The sequence below is a fragment of the Aquarana catesbeiana genome, linkage group LG02 (genome assembly GCF_042186555.1).
Source record: "Aquarana catesbeiana isolate 2022-GZ linkage group LG02, ASM4218655v1, whole genome shotgun sequence".
NCBI lineage: Eukaryota > Metazoa > Chordata > Amphibia > Anura > Ranidae > Aquarana > Aquarana catesbeiana.
In genome coordinates this window covers 701,332,727-701,349,396 of record NC_133325.1, presented here as the reverse complement: position 1 = coordinate 701,349,396, position 16,670 = coordinate 701,332,727, and the positions used below count along the sequence as shown (strand labels likewise).

The window sequence follows — 16,670 nt, the reverse complement described above, 5'->3', positions numbered from 1 at the left end:
TATATCTTGACATATTCTCCCTGTTGTGTTTAAGCCTTTGTGTATAATTTACTGACAGCCATTTTTTTTTTTTATGTGATTCCAGACAAGTGCCGTGCTGTGTTCTGGAGGTTGTGCTCTTTTGGTTATGAGCTGTCTGCTAGCCATCGTGACCTTGTTTCTTCCCAGTGGATTGTGTGAAAGACGGCTGTGTACGCTCGCAGGATACATGCAGACAGCAGCAGGTAACCTTCTATTTAAGGTTTAAAGAAAAAAAAAATGTTTAGTGTAACTCTTTATGCATGAAGCAGAGCAGGCAGCTTCTGGCTATGTGAAGGATATGGAAGTACAAGGAATAGCAGGCACTGAGGTGCCGTGGCTGTAGATAATTATTCATGTAGTTGTTTTTAGGGCTTTGTTAGTGATGCCCAACACGTGGCCCTCCTGACTTAGCTTTGCAACCCTCTTGGTCTGCATTGCAGTTTGGAGTGCAATCAAGGCTTCATAAAATTTTTTCCACCAGAACTGTAACTAACAGCCAATTTGGTAAATCCAAACACAGTTCTCCACCCTTTGTTTCTTAAAAATAAACTTTTGTCAACCCCACAAAACCCTTAGGCAGCTAATTTTCAACAAAAAAAAATGTTTTGTTCACTTTCAGCACATAAAAAAGGCTTCCTTGTGGGTTAAAGGAAATATGTGCTTTGTCTATACAGGAAACATTAAAAGGGGCACTTTAATGCAGACGTCCGCAGACACATATGCAACACTTATCATTTTTTTTTCTTTAAATCCCATTTATGTTTTCTTTAGCCAGGAAAGGAAAGTTGCCTCAGTCATAGTTTACATATGGCTCTCCATGTGACAGCACTAATTATCCCAACACTGTCACATGTTCCGTTGTAACTGAAGTACAGATTATCCCATTTGGCTCTCTGCAGGAGTAGTGGGCAATGAAAAGGAATTTAATGTTGCTGTGGATGGGGGAATTAACACAAAATGGCTGCTTTCCCTGAAAGGGAAAAGAACAGGTTTGCTTTAAGTTCCCTCAGACTAAAGTTATTATCCGTCCCTGTTTGCTGGGGACAGTTCCGGTTTTGAGGGGGTTTGCCCCTGCAAGCAAATGTCCTGGCAATGTCCCCAGTGGCCCGACAGACTCTACCGAATTTGGGGTACATTCACACTATGGTGCTGGAAGTGACGTCTAGATGTCGCTCTTTACTGAGTGTACGGGAAGAAGGGGTGGAAGTGACGTCTAGATGTCGCTCTTTACTGAGTGTACGGGAAGAAGGGGTGGAAGTGACGTCTAGATGTCGCTCTTTACTGAGTGTATGGGAAGAAGGGGTGGAAGTGACGTCTAGATGTCGCTCTTTACTGAGTGTATGGGAAGAAGGGGTGGAAGTGACGTCTAGATGTCGCTCTGTACTGAGTGTATGGGAAGAAGGGGTGGAAGTGACGTCTAGATGTCGCTCTTTACTGAGTGTACGGGAAGAAGGGGTGGAAGTGACGTCTAGATGTCGCTCTTTACTGAGTGTACGGGAAGAAGGGGTGGAAGTGACGTCTAGATGTCGCTCTGTACTGAGTGTATGGGAAGAAGGGGTGGAAGTGACATCTAGATGTCGCTCTTTACTGAGTGTACGGGAAGAAGGGGTGGAAGTGACATCTAGATGTCGCTCTTTACTGAGTGTATGGGAAGAAGGGGTGGAAGTGACATCTAGATGTCGCTCTTTACTGAGTGTACGGGAAGAAGGGGTGGAAGTGACATCTAGATGTCGCTCTTTACTGAGTGTACGGGAAGAAGGGGTGGAAGTGACATCTAGATGTCGCTCTTTACTGAGTGTACGGGAAGAAGGGGTGGAAGTGACATCTAGATGTCGCTCTTTACTGAGTGTACGGGAAGAAGGGGTGGAAGTGTCGTCTAGATGTCGCTCTTTACTGAGTGTACGGGAAGAAGGGGTGGAAGTGACATCTAGATGTCGCTCTTTACTGAGTGTACGGGAAGGAGGGGTGGAAGTGACACCTAGATGTCGCTCTTTACTGAGTGTACGGGAAGAAGGGGTGGAAATGACGTCTAGATGTCGCTCTTTACTGAGTGTACGGGAAGATGGGGTGGAAGTGACATCTAGATGTCGCTCTTTACTGAGTGTACGGGAAGAAGGGGTGGAAGTGACACCTAGATGTCGCTCTTTACTGAGTGTACGGGAAGAAGGGGTGGAAGTGACGTCTAGATGTCGCTCTTTACTGAGTGTACGGGAAGAAGGGGTGGAAGTGACGTCTAGATGTCGCTCTTTACTGAGTGTACGGGAAGAAGGGGTGGAAGTGACACCTAGATGTCGCTCTTTACTGAGTGTACGGGAAGAAGGGGTGGAAGTGACGTCTAGATGTCGCTCTTTACTGAGTGTACGGGAAGAAGGGGTGGAAGTGACATCTAGATGTCGCTTTTTACTGAGTGTATGGGAAGAAGGGGTGGAAGTGACATCTAGATGTCGCTCTTTACTGAGTGTACGGGAAGAAGGGGTGGAAGTGACATCTAGATGTCGATTTTTACTGAGTGTACGGGAAGAAGGGTTGGAAGTGACACCTAGATGTCGCTCTTTACTGAGTGTACTGGAAGAAGGGGTGTACTGCCATTTGGCCATGTATTATGACAGGAGGATGCTCATAGGACCCTTGTCCATCCAGTGATCTCCTGCTGATAAATCCCTAAGTAAATTATAGTTTGTGTTTGAATTTCTGTATGTTCACTGGGTACCATTACCAGTTAACTGATTAATTTTTACTTTGACTCCTCTTTACAGTCAATGTCTCAGCCAATCAGGCTGAGAGTAGGGTATTCACTGCTTTTTTAAACACTCCCTTTCTTTTCATTGTGAGCATGAAAAATGAGTCAGATTATTAGTGATGTTCTGCCCTTATATTGAAGCATCTAGGTGCTCAGTGGGTGGAGCCATATGTGTGCTACATTGTGCAGTAGAAGGCACACTTAGCGAGGATATTTTTCTTCTTGACAACTGACACCATGACACCTGATGCATAGATACCTTCAAAGCCATCCTTCCTAACTATGCATGCATATGTTAGTGCCACTTATTTAAAATCTGTTTATTTTGTCTTTATACCTCAAATTTCTACCTCTTGCTCCAAAAGTCTGTTAATTGTTTGGGGGCATATTAAAGTGATTGTAAACCCTCACATATACCCAGTGAAGTGAACAGCCTTGGATAATACACAGAGATGAAACAAATCTCCCTACATAGGTTTTACTTGTTTATCTGCAGTCTTCTCATCTCTCAACAACAAGGGCAGAAAAGTGTTAAAATCTTCCTTCATCTGTCAGGAGCACAGAGGAGATGCTGCAGTTATAATATGTGAGATCTAAACACTAGATATATGTGCTTTGCTCAGTTTCCATGACTGAGGTTTACAACTACTTTAAAAGTGATGGGGGTGCATGATTTTGTGGGTGTGACTACAAATGGGGGCATGGTTTTGTGGGTGTGACTACAAATGGGGACATGGTTTTGTGGGTGTGGTTAAAAATGGGCACGGTCAGTAGGGTGTCCCCAGATTTTACTTTTAAAATCTGTGCACAGATATGAGGTAATAGTTTCCAAGTCCAGATATTTTTCATAAGATTCAAATTATTGTCTGTGACTATGAAGATTGGAAGGAGCAATCAGTAAGATGCCTCTATTGCTACTGTTTTTTCTTCTGATAAATTGATGTTAATCCCACCTCCTACTTTGTCTCCTTCCCGCTTCACAGAATCACACCTAAAATGTACTTAAGAGTACATTAGTACAAACAGGCAAAATCTGACCGGCTTCTAAACAGAGGAGTATGGCCAAAGCTTTTTTGTCACCGGAGTACACTTATTTTCATTCTCCTGTGACCATGAGTTAGATGATAGCAGGCTATGCGGCAGAGAAAGGATATCGATAATATTGTCAGGAGGATCCACCTAGCTGCCACCTTTCAATGCGTGGCTGAGAGCCAGAGCCAGCCATGCCCGCCACATCCCCTACCCAATAATTTAGTGAGTGTTAAAAGAACAGAACAGAGAGCGTTAACTGACTGCTGCTCTCAGCCCCGAACAGACCAAAAACTGAGCAATCAGTGATCATGTGATCACTTAGTTCTCGGTCTTAGAACTGGCATGGGGCAGCTGCATCATATAGGTACAGTATTAAGGTTTGATTTTTACTTATCCTCTACATTCCCTTAAATCTATAGCCAGCTTAAGATAGCATTTAACATACCTATAAAATGGATGTGAAAGATGAATAATGTTGTTTTATTCTGTATGGATGGTAATGTGCCACTAAAAGAGAGTGACCTCATGGAAGCATGTGTAATTGCGCTCTTTTGCGCTCATGTCATTGGGACCTTATTTTTCTGCAATCTTTTTAGTAACCATTGCTGCATCTCTGTTGTTGGACCTATAGAGTAACTATAGATTTGAAACCAATGCTGTGAACTGTTAATGCTATGAAGGAATCGTTCCAGCTGTGTCAAATTCAGATGTCCTACTCAGTGTGCTTTAATCTGAGGTTTATACAATCCATTTTTAGTGACTCCCTCATGTTCCTCTAGGTGGGCATGTAGCCTTTTGTCACATAAATCTGCACCCTACAGAGCCTCTCTTCTTCTTTGCAGGGGCCTACATTGGGTAAAAATACATGATTTTCACATTTATAGTCATCAACAAGAAAGCTTTAAGATGTGGGATGGCATAGTGCCCTGCAGGTCAAACTGGAAAGAAGTGGGATGGCATTGTACCCTGTGGGTCTACCTGGATAAAAATGGGATGACATAATGCCCTGCAGGTCTAAGTGGGGAGAAGTGGCTTGAAATAGTGCACTGCAGGTTTAGCTGGGTGCAAGTGAGATAGCATAGTGCCTTACGGGTTTAAATTGATAGAGGTGGGATTACATAGTGCCCTACAGACCTAAGTGGATGGAAGTGAGATGCCATAGTGCCCTGCAGGTCTAACTGGTTAGAAGTGGGATGGCATAGGGTCTTGCGGGTCTAACGGAATAAAAGTGGGATGGCATAATGTCCTGCAGCTCTAACTGGAAAGAAGTGGCTTAGAATAGTACCCTGCAGGTATAACAGGATAGAAGTGGGATGACATAGTGCCCTGCAGGTCTAACTGGATAGAAGTGGCATGCCATAGTGCCCTGCAGACCTATGTGGACAGAAGTGGAATGGCATGGTGCCCTGCAAGTCTAACTGAACAGAAGTGAGATAGCATGGTGCCCTGCAAGTCTAACTGGATAGAAGTGAAATAAATATTAGCCAACCTGCTTTCTGTTCCCTTGTAAAACGGCACAAATATACCTTGAATGGAGCCATTGACTGAAGGAACTTGTCTCATGTCTATACCAGATTGATGACATCAGAACTATTGTGCAAAAAAGCATTGTTGAGAAACTATACTGCTATATTTTGAGACATGCCAGTAATTTGGTAATGCAGACCTGTGGCAGGTCAATCAATTAAGGAAAATTTGTTGACATAAGTGCTAACATTTATTAGCTAAGTTTGAGGAGCCCTAGCTTTAGATTTGCATGCTAAGTAATAGATAAGTATGTATTACTTTTCATGCAGATCATGGTACTGACCTGCCTTAAAGCTTACATCTTTTTCTGGTACCATCTTTGCCCTGGCATCACCCATGGTTAGATGACACAATAATAAATAATGTAATCATGCCCCTTGCGCTACTGCCTGTCACCTTGACTTGATAAAAATTACAATATTGCAGTCTGATCATGAGGTAGAAGAGACTCAGAAAATGCTTCCTCCTGCCTGCAACAGACTGATGATATCATCTCACTCTAGGGAACCATGCATAGAGGTTCAAGAATTGCTTTATTAATAATAAAAGGTTCAGCTTTATTGATAAAATATACTGTTGCTGTATATTGTAACATGCCAGGAATTTGTTCCTGCAGATTTGTAAAGTTACTGAAAAGTCACCTTTAAAGTAGTTATAAAGGCTGTAGGTTTTTTTACTTCATGCATTCTATATTGTGTGCTTCAGCTCCCAAAGCCCCCCTATTACTTACCTGAGCTCCCTACTGATCCAGTGATGTGCTCGACAGCATCGGCTCTCTGGGGATTCTCCCCCCTCATTGGCTGATACTGAAGTGGGAGTTATTGAGCCAATAAGGAGAGAGAGGGGGCAGGGCCGAGCCGCAACTCTGTGTCTGAATGGACACGCAGAGCAGTGGCTTGGGAGTGCGCCAGTTTGAGTACCTCCATTGCAAGCTGCTTGTTCTGGGAGCACTCGACAGGAGGGAGGGGCTAGGAGTGCCGGCGGGAGACCCTAGAAGAGGAGTATTGGAGCTGCTCAGTGCAAAATCACTGCACAGAGCAGGTAAGTATGACATGTTTGTTATTTATTTTATTTTTTTGCACCTTTAAGCTATTAAAGATGCAAGCTTTCTAACCAAATGGGTTTGTTTGTTAGGAATTCTACATGCTGTTATTATAGCCTACTTATTTTAGACATGTTATAAATTGTATCAATTAAAACTCAACACTTCCTACAGACTTGTAAAGTTAAATCTAAAATACAAGCAGGAAGAAAAATACAGTATTCAGGTTTATGCTGCAAGATTGTTACACATCCCAAATAATGCAAAATTCTTGTGTCCAGCTTCCTTCCTTCCTTCCTTCTACTCTCCCTGTATTTTATAGCTCTTAGCATTGTTTATCTGTCACATGTCAACCACTCATTTACAATTGAATCAGCTTCAGAACAAATATAAAAATACCATGAAGCTCTCCACCCAAATTATAAAAATATGCTCTAAAACTAGAAGAATCCATTTCCTTTTCATATACTGTAAATGCTAAGTTGTTATGGTTGTAAGCATTTTACTGAGTACGTATACTGGTGGGTACTTTTATTCTAATTCTGCGCCTAGAAGGAATTGTGTGGATTAGCAACAGACATATGAACTGTAACTATGCTATATTTCATTGTGGAGGCTTTATTTGAAAATGGGGTTAATTTACTGTTAGGAAGGTTTGTTTGAGTCATAGTCCTTCTTGCAGAGGGACTTACTCAGTCATTTGCATCAGGGAAAAGAGTCCTATAACCATTGTTTCCTTTACAGCTCTTAGTGGATCCTGTTGGCAGGGGGCAAACCAAGATAAAGCCAACTTTATTTACTCCTGTGCACCACTGTCTGTGAGACGAGAGCAGGTAAAAGATTTCAAAAATTTCATTACACCCTCTACAGCAAGGGTAGGCAACCTTAGAGATGAACATCTACTTGAACAACACTAATGAAGTAAAAAATGCAGGGATCAGGAGTGCGTTTTACGCTCAGAATGCAGGGATCAGGAGTGCGTTTTACGCTCAGAATGCAGGGATCAGGAGTGCGTTTTACGCTCAGAATGCAGGGATAAGGAGTGCGTTTTACGCTCAGAATGCAGGGTTCAGGAGTGCGTTATACACTCAGAATGCAGGGATCAGGAGTGCATTGTGTTCAGAATACAGGGTTCAGGGGGGGTGGGGGGTGATGTGAAGGGTGGTAGAGGACACTGCTATGGGGGTGACTATGCCCATAACAGTGTTCTCTGCCCCCTTAGACGTATAGACGTATAAGTGCTGCCAGCATTGCTGCAGAGGTTGAAGGGGTGTGGGGTCAGTGCTCAGACCATACGCCGCACATTGCATCAAATTGGTCTGCATGGCTGTCATCCCAGAAGGAAGCCTATTCTAAAGATGATGCACAAGAAAGCCCACAAACAGTTTTCTGAAGACAGGCAGAATAAGGACATGGATTACTGGAACCATGTCTGTGGTCTAATGAGACCAAAATAAGCTTATTTGGTTCAGATGGTGTCAATCGTGGCAGCAACCAGGTGAGGAGTACAAAAACAAGTGTGTCTTGCCTACACGGTGGTGGGAGTGTCATGGTCTGGGGCTGCATGAGTGCTGCCGGCACTGGGGAGCTACAGTTCATTAAGGGAACCATGAATACCAACATGTACTGTGACATATTGAAGCAGAGCACCCTCCCTTCAGAGACGGGGCTACTGGGCAGAATTCCAACATGATAGCGACCCCAAACACACCTTCAAGATGACCACTACCTGAGAAGAAGCTGAGGGTAAAGGTGATGGACTGGCCAAGCATGTCTCCTGACCTAAACCCTATCGAGCATCTGTGGGGCATCCTCAAATGGAAGGTGGAGGAGCGCAAGATCTCTAACATCCACCAGCTCCATAATGTCATCATGGAGGAGTTGAAGAGGACTCCAGAGGCAACCTGTGAAGCTCTGGTGAACTCCATGTCCAAGAGGGTTAAGGCAGTGCTGGAAAATAATGGTGGCCACACAAAATATTGACACTTTGGGCCCAATTTGGACATTTTCACTTAGGGGTGTACTCACTTTTGTTTAGATATTAATGGCTGTGTGTTGAGTTATTTTGAGGGGACAGCAAATTTACACTGTTATACAAGCTGTACATTCGCTACTTTACATTGTAGCAAAGTGTAATTTCTTCAGTGTTCTTAGAGGTGCACGATTAATCGTTAAAAAATCGTGATCTCGATTCAACCCCCTTCACGATCTCCATGCCGAATTTCTGATTCATTCATGTAACAAGTGTGGAGAGTTCTCTGCTCACTGCCCGCAGTTCTGCTTTAAAATCAGTATTTTTTACTTGAAAATTACTTGGATCCCCAAAACAAGATATATATTTTTTTTAGCAGAGACCCTAAGGAATAAAATAGTGATTGATGCAATATTTTATGTCACACTGCATTTGCGAAGCAGTCTTTCAAATGCAAATTTTGTGGGAAAAAATACACTTCAATGTATTAAAAAAAAAACTAAACAGTAAAGTTAACCCAATTTTTTTGTATAATGTGAAAGATGATGTTACGCCATGAGAATCGTGATCTTTATTCTAAGCAAAAAAATTGTGATTCTCATTTTAGCCAGAATCGTACAGCTATTATATATATATCTATAGATATATATAGATATACTGTATATATATATATATATATATATATATATATATATATACTGTATATATATTAAGTCCAGCTTCCTTCTGGCCCTCAGCCCTAGCACATCCTGAGGACTAGTAGCAAGGTTTGTCTGAAACACACGCATGCTCCCAGGAGGTAAGCCCCAAGGGAAGAGAGAGCTAAACAGATCCTCGCAAACATTTATTATCTCCCCAGCCACAGCTTTTGAGCTAGCCTCCCATGGATTGGCTAAGGTCAGATAACTATTCATTATCCAGTGACTGATCCTCCCATACTATTTCTAGTACGTTCTTCCAGAGTCAGGCAGAAGAAATCAGCCATCAGGTTATGGATATACCTAATCAGACCTAACATGTAAATTGCAGCTCAGCTGGTTACAGCAAAGCAATATACTAAATTTAGTCAGCCCAGGGCAGCTGTTACATCAATATCTGCAGATATAGTAAGAACTCAAAGGACTTTGATAGGAGTTTAGCCGCTTTATCGCAGCAAAGTTTTATCAAGGTAGGTCTACCTTTTGGCAAAGGTGGGCTGTGACTTGCTAAAATATCACTGCAATGAAGTACCGTATTTATCTGCGTATAACACGCTCAGGCTTATAACACACACATTCATTTTATGAGGGAAGTTTCAGGAAAAAAAACTTACATTTTAAATAAGGAACTTTGAAGCAAAGTAAGGGTCAGTGCCCATCTGCAGCCTCACCATTGCCATCAATGCAGGCTGATCAATGCCCATCTGCAGCCTCACAAGTGCCATCAATGCAGCCTCATCAGTTCACATCAATGCAGCCTCACAAGTGCCATCAATGCAGCAGCCTCACCATTGCCATCAGTGCAGCAACCTCACCATTGTCTTCGATGCAACAGCCTCCCCATTGCCATCAGTGCAGCCTGATCGATGCCCATCTGCAGCCTAGAGGGAACAGGGAGGGGGGGCGGGACGAGTGCCGACAGATTACATACAGTGAGAATCTCCTATGATAGACAGAACAGTGTTTCAATGGCGGCCCAGGAGATGGGACTTCCTATTACAGAGGCCGCCAAGCAAACAGGAGATTCTCAATGTATGTAATCTGACGGCGCTCATCCCTCCCCCCTCCCTGTCCCCTCCGAGGCAGCTAAAATTGAAGTTCTGGCGTATAACACGCACACGCTATTTGCGCCTGATTTTCAGGGTGAAAAAGCGCACGTTATACACCAATAAACACAGTAACTAAACTGTTCACAGACACATCAGTAGGGACCTGAGAGGGGTTTTAATCCCTCTCCACTCTATCCATAACTCAAAAAAAAGTTTTACCTTTAGTTATACTGTAAATACCAATCTGTGTGTGTGTTTTAATAAACTCACTGAGATTCAAATGAAATCTGCAAGTAATATATGTGTGGGCACGGTAATGGCCAGACATCCTTCCGTATATGGCCAAACTCCCTATTGCCCTCTTACCACCACCCACCGCCGTGTCTTCCCACCATCTTCTCACCAGCCACAGGCGTTTCCTGGATAATAAGCACTGAACACCCTGCCAAAGCTGCAGCAGTCTGTAGTCTTGCTGACTTTGGCAGACTTCCCCTTCATTGTAGATGAGTGAGCAAGAAAAAAGATGTTGGATTATAACAGAATGAAGCCCTTCAGCTTTTTTTTTTCTAACCAAGAAACAACACATTATAAATAACAGGTTGAAGGACTTGAATATCGACAGGGGAAAAATTTACTGGGCCTTTTCGATCAGGCTAATGGGTCAGACTCCACCAAACTCTCCCAGAATGCTACAGGCCACATGACCTTAAAAGCTCTGACACTAAGTAACTCTGCAAATTACCATTTCAATTTGGTTAATGAGAAAGAATATTATGGATGAATTAAGGTCAGAGCACAAATGGGAGACACAGCAGTCACTGGGTGACGTTCATATTAGGCCTTTCCAGAATTCTTTGTTCAGTAAAAGCCAGACAAAAAATTAGCAACACATGTGTAAATATTCTGTGTTTCAAGCGAGAAATGTGAGCAGCGTTTACTATAGCTGGAATCGCTAGGAAATGTTACTCCGCAGCCTTATCTGTGAAGGTCTGAGCAAGCCCTGAAGGGAAGGCTGCTCCCATTGATGTCAGCAGTGCATGGAGCCTGCCTCATCGCTTTTGATGGAACGCCTTGACATGCTGACAGCAGCAATCGTAAAATGACCAGTCTGCAAAGGAAAAAAATGTCACACTGAAAGGAAACTGTTAGAAGGAAATGTCACAGGCAGCCTAAGAAAATATATTACAAAACGCTGACTTGCTAGGTGGTGCTGTCAGATATATACTTTAGGTAAAAAATATGAATGACCTGTAAATTAAAGTGTATCTAAACCTAAGAACAAAAATGTAATATATGTCAGCTTAGCACTCCTTAGATGTGGTAGCTGCCAGTGCCATAATGGCTTTCCCTTTATTTTCTGGCAGTAACACATTTCTTATTCTAGGATGACAATGCTCAGTATTTTACTGGTTGCACTTGATGGACTTGTGTCTTTTTTTTTTCACCGTTACTATGTAACTGTTCATTTACATTGATGAGCAATGTTGTCACCGTTGGCTGCTTGCTCCTAATTTGGACTACAACTTTTTGTATAAAGTAAAGGAGGGTTATTTTTTGTCCTGTGTGTCCCATTGAGAGATTTCCCTTTACTTCCTGTTACAGGAAATTAGGGGAAGCCCCTACAAGTGAGGGAATCCCTTCTTGTCACCAGGGTCACCAGAACTAGTGTCCCCCTTGACAGTATTTCCCCTCTATTGCAGTTCTGGTGACAACCCAAAATTTGGGATTTTCTCTCACTTTTACTCTTGGTAATAACAGCAAAAAAGGAGAGGGTGATTGTCCCTAACAGAGACACAGACAACAATAAAAACCTGACAGGTGTTCTAATCCCTCTCCACTCCATCCAAAAAAAGAACAAAAGTTTTGCCTTTTGTTATACTTTAAAATCTCATATAAGCTTTAACATTGTTATGTCATTTCAAAAGCTGTTTTTCAATCTTCATCAAAAGAATATCTGGTGATCCTGCCTTGAGGGTCCTTGTTTTGGAACCTTCTGTTATGTGGTGACAACTGTCTCCCAATTGTGCTTCTGTGTTGTTAACCCATCAAATGCTGCTCTGGTGGAGAATACAGGCAGACACATTTTATGCAGGTTTAATCCACCATTGACACTATCAGAAAGCTGGTGTAGACGAATGACGTTCAGCCAATGCTTCGAACAAATGCATGTAGATAGGATATGGCTGAAAGAAGATTGAGAACATTGGCAGCATTGAAATACAAAAAGCATGAAACAAGGTCAAACAGTGTTCTATGATACATGGTGCTTTAGGAAACTAAATAACTTACAGTTAGAGTTTAGACAAGCATGGGCAAATCATACTGAGCAAACCAGGGAAAAATACATAGTCAAAGGTTGCCTTCAGTGAAAATGCTATGGCCAAGGGATAATTAGTTCCAAAGATATCAGAAGTTGGATCTGCATGCAAATCTTCATCTTTCTTTTAAAAGTTGAGCTTAGCCCATACTTCTGCTCCTTTTCCCTTCTAAACAATATCTGAAAGCACATTTTAAATAGGGCTTATTTCATATGAGTGTTCCGTCAGTCCATTTTTGCCCTATGAGTAGATGGACCAGAAACAAATTGCAATAGTTTCCTATGGGCGGCGGGGTGTAACAGGATGTGTGTCTGTTTATATCTGCTTACATCCGGGTCTGTTCAGTTTTGTTGCACTGAATGTAATACGTTTGGGTCCAGGTCTACTTCTGCAAACTCGACCAGATATAGATAAAAATAGTTGGACACACAACTGTTTATATCCGGCCTCTAATAGTGATTACATGGGTTCATTTTTCCTCTATCACACAATGGATGGCAAAATGGAACAGACACAGAAGCTACATATGTGACATCTGTTTCCGTTCTGATCCGATTCAGCGGGTGATCAGTCAGGGATCCCCTGCTAGGATGGTGCAGAGGGGTGTCCCTTTTAAAGGAGCCTAAAGGTAACAATTGCTTCATTATATTGGTCATAAGGTCACAATAAACCCAGATACCTTACTGGCTTGTAAGAAAAGTATCACACAATGATTTAGTTCTGCACCTGAACAGTATGTAGCAGTTATAACTGAGCAGATTTATGTATAGGTACAAAAACAGTTAAACAACTGCTGTAGTAAATTCATGAAGTAGATGAGCCAGGACTACATTAGATGCTGGTGCCTTGGGCTGCTCATTAGTAAAGGCTGCGACAGACTGTACTAAGCTTCACCTCTGTGCAACCCCATAAGAGACCGGCAGCGTTCTTAGATACTGCAGCTTCTGAGAATGTCAGACTTACCATTATAGGCTATCATTCTTCTAAGGACAATAACACAAGCATCACTAGTATGTGGTACAGGGAGGCTGTGGATTTACTGTATGAAGAAACCAATGCATCTACATCCAATTCTAAGTCAACGTACCGCATTACCCTTTTTTTTATATATACTATAAATGTAATTGTATTTTACTGTGTTAGCTTGTAAAGAAGGCCATATAAATGGGAAAACAATAAACCGATTTAAATCTGTCCATAAATATCACAGACAGAACCAGCTGTTTTTTTCAGTGTTTGTTGTGGCCAATCAATTTTTCTGTAATATTCTTAGATCGGGGTTATTTAACACAGTCGTTCTTGTTATAAAGCTACATCTTCCTTAAAGTGAACCTGGACTCAAAATGTGAGGATTTGCTATGCTATAAGGAACATCTAGAATTCATAATTGTGCTTAAGCAGTTGCCTGAAAGATTTACCTTTTTTCTTAAATTTCCCCCAAGACAAATCAGTGCATTTCACGGCTTGTGGATGAACCTAGGCCCTCCTTTAGTTACAGGCTCATAGCTGTATACCTAGTGTGTGATAGGCATTGTGTTTCTAATAGTGAGATTTGGTGATATTACTAAAGTGCTGTTCACTGTTCTGCTTGCTGGAGAGGAATTTGTTCCCGAAGACCTGTAGTGCATGCATCTCCCTGCTTCTGCTTCATTAATTGTATGGATCTATGCTTTTTCTACCTGTCTTGCTGCTTCTCAAATTTTACTCTACAAGTTACCAGATCATCAATCATCAAACGTTGCACTCTGACATGAGGAAGCTAAGCCCCACCTCTACCAAGATGGCCATCTCCACACAGAGACAGTGTGGAACAAGGTATATTTAGTCAGGAACTGGGAAACATCAGCTGCAGGGAACCTTCAAGCAATACAGATGCCTATTCCTTTTCCTCCTGCTTGCTTATTTTGGGCACAGTTTCAATAGATGGTCATTTTTAGGGTGCAGTCTCCAGGGCTGCTATCCTTATCCTTGCCTTCACTATACAGATGTTCCCTGACCTGGAACTAACACAGTCATGACCAAAAATATTGTCACCCCTGCATTTCTGTCAGATAATGCACCACTTTGCTCAGAAAATTGTTGCAATTACAAATATTTAGGCATTCTCATGTTTATTTCTTTTATGTGTATTGGTATGACACAAAAAAAGTGGAGAAACAAAAAGCCAAATCTGACACATTCCACGCAAAACTCCAAAAATGGACTGGACAAAGTTATTGGTACACTTAATTTAATATTTGGTAGCACACCCCTTGGAAAGTATAACTGAAATCAATCGCTTCCTGTAACCATCAATGAGTTTCTTACACCTCTCTGCTTAAATTTTGGACCAGGCTTCTTTTGCCAACTGCTCCAGGTCTCTCAGATTGGAAGGGTTCCTTTTCCCAACTGCTGTTTTGAGATCTCTCCATAGGTGCCCTATAGGATTTAGGTCTGGGCTCATTGCTGGCCAGTTCAGTAGTCTCCAGCGCTTTGTCTTAAACCATTTCTGGGTGCTTTTTGATGTGAGCTTTGGGTCATTGTCCTGCTGTAAGACCCATGGCCTCTGACGAAGACCCAATTTTCTGACACTGGGCCCTACATTGCATCCCAGAATTCTTTGGTAGTCTTTAGATTTCATAATGCCATGCACACGGTCAAGACATTCAGTTGCGTGAGCAAAGCAACTCTAAAAACATCAGTGAACCTCCACCATGTTTGACTGTAGGGAGTTTATTCTTTTCTTTAAAGGCCTCATTTATTTTTTTGAAAATGGTAGAATAATGGGCTTTACCAAAAAGCTGTAATTTTGTTTCATTTGTCCACAGCACATTCTCCCAAAAGGATTTTGGCTTCCTCAGGTAAGTTATGGCAAACTCCAATCTCACTTTTTCATGTTTGTGTCAGCAGTGAGGTCCTCCTGGGTACTAGCATAGCTTCCCTTTCAGATGGCAATGTATAGTGCGAGCTGACACAGTTGTACCCTGTGCCTGAAGGTCAGTTTGAATTTGTCTGGAAGTTGATTGAGGTTCTTTATCCACCATTTGATCAATTCTTTGTTGCAGTGTTTAGTCAGTTTTTCTATTTCGTCAAGGGAGAATAGCTACAATGCCATGGGCTGTAAACTTCTTGAAAATGTTAGGAGAACAAGAGAATGTTGGTGGGCTCAAGACTTTATAGGCACAATAATGAAAATGATATGTAATTAAAATTCTATTTTAATTCAAAATTATTTTAAAAAAAAGGGGGGATAGGGAATAAAATAGGAAAACATACACAGTTTACAAATTATGCACTCCATACACAGCTGGATGGTTTAGGTAATAAAGATAAGCGAAACTTTAGAACCAACAAGAGACATGCAACTTATTGATCTATATAATTACAGTACATTTCGTTGAACCAAACGCTATGTGATGGTGGCAATCAGATTCTGTCTAGGCTCGACATGTTACGCGCCGCGTGCGCTTCTTCAGGAGCACAGAATTGAATACCTGATAAATTTATAACTATACTTGGAAAGAAGGGGAGGTAAAAAACGGAACCACAGCGATCTCATTAGTCAGTATTGGTAATTCACAGCACTATCAGCGGTTATTATTTGATGGAAGGGGATATGGTAACAGTCAGAGGTAGATGTGGATATTGCATCAAGGTGCATATAGGATTTTTTCTTAGGAAGCTATTCTTTCTGACCCCCAATCCTGCTGAGTCTGGATCTGTAGCATATAGTTGATAGGCGGAGGAGTTGGTGGTAAGGAGCCGCACAGCCGCCTCGTATAGAGCGGCTTGTGGTGTGGACTTGACAATGTTGCGTACAATGGACACAGGAACATTAAAGGGGTTGTAAAGGTTCACGTTTTTTGCATCAAGGTGAAAAAACATCCAACAATACCGGCCCCCCCAGCCCCCCATTTTACTTACCTGAGCACGTTCACCTGCTGCGCTCGCCCCCGATTTCCTCTTTGCCGCTCAGCCTGGCCATTGATTGGCTAGAGTGGATGGATTGAAAGCAGCGCAGCCATTGGCTCGCGCTGCTGTCAATCACATCCAATGACGCGGCGTGCCGGGGTCGAGTGATACAGTCAGAGGCTATAGCCGCCGGCTGTACAACGAGAGCATGCCCGCAAGAACTAAACACCATGCGAGAGAGCTCACATGAAGGTGTTTAGTTCTTGAGGGGAGGAGCTGAGACAGCCGCCGAAGGACCCCAGAAGACCAGGTTCGGGGCCATTCTGTGCAAAACGAGCTGCACAGTGGAGGTAACTATAACATGTTTGTTATTTAAAAAA

At 42.3% G+C, this 16,670-nt stretch overlaps 1 protein-coding gene across 1 annotated transcript in view; it reads left to right on the top strand.

Moving 5' to 3' along the window:
* LOC141129115 (LHFPL tetraspan subfamily member 7 protein-like) overlaps positions 1-16,670 on the top strand; it is a 299,057-nt gene that overhangs the window by 112,204 nt on the left and 170,183 nt on the right. The window contains exon 2 of the mRNA XM_073616919.1: positions 86-224. Coding sequence (XP_073473020.1) covers positions 86-224 — 139 coding nt within the window. The remainder of the gene's footprint in view (positions 1-85; positions 225-16,670) is intronic.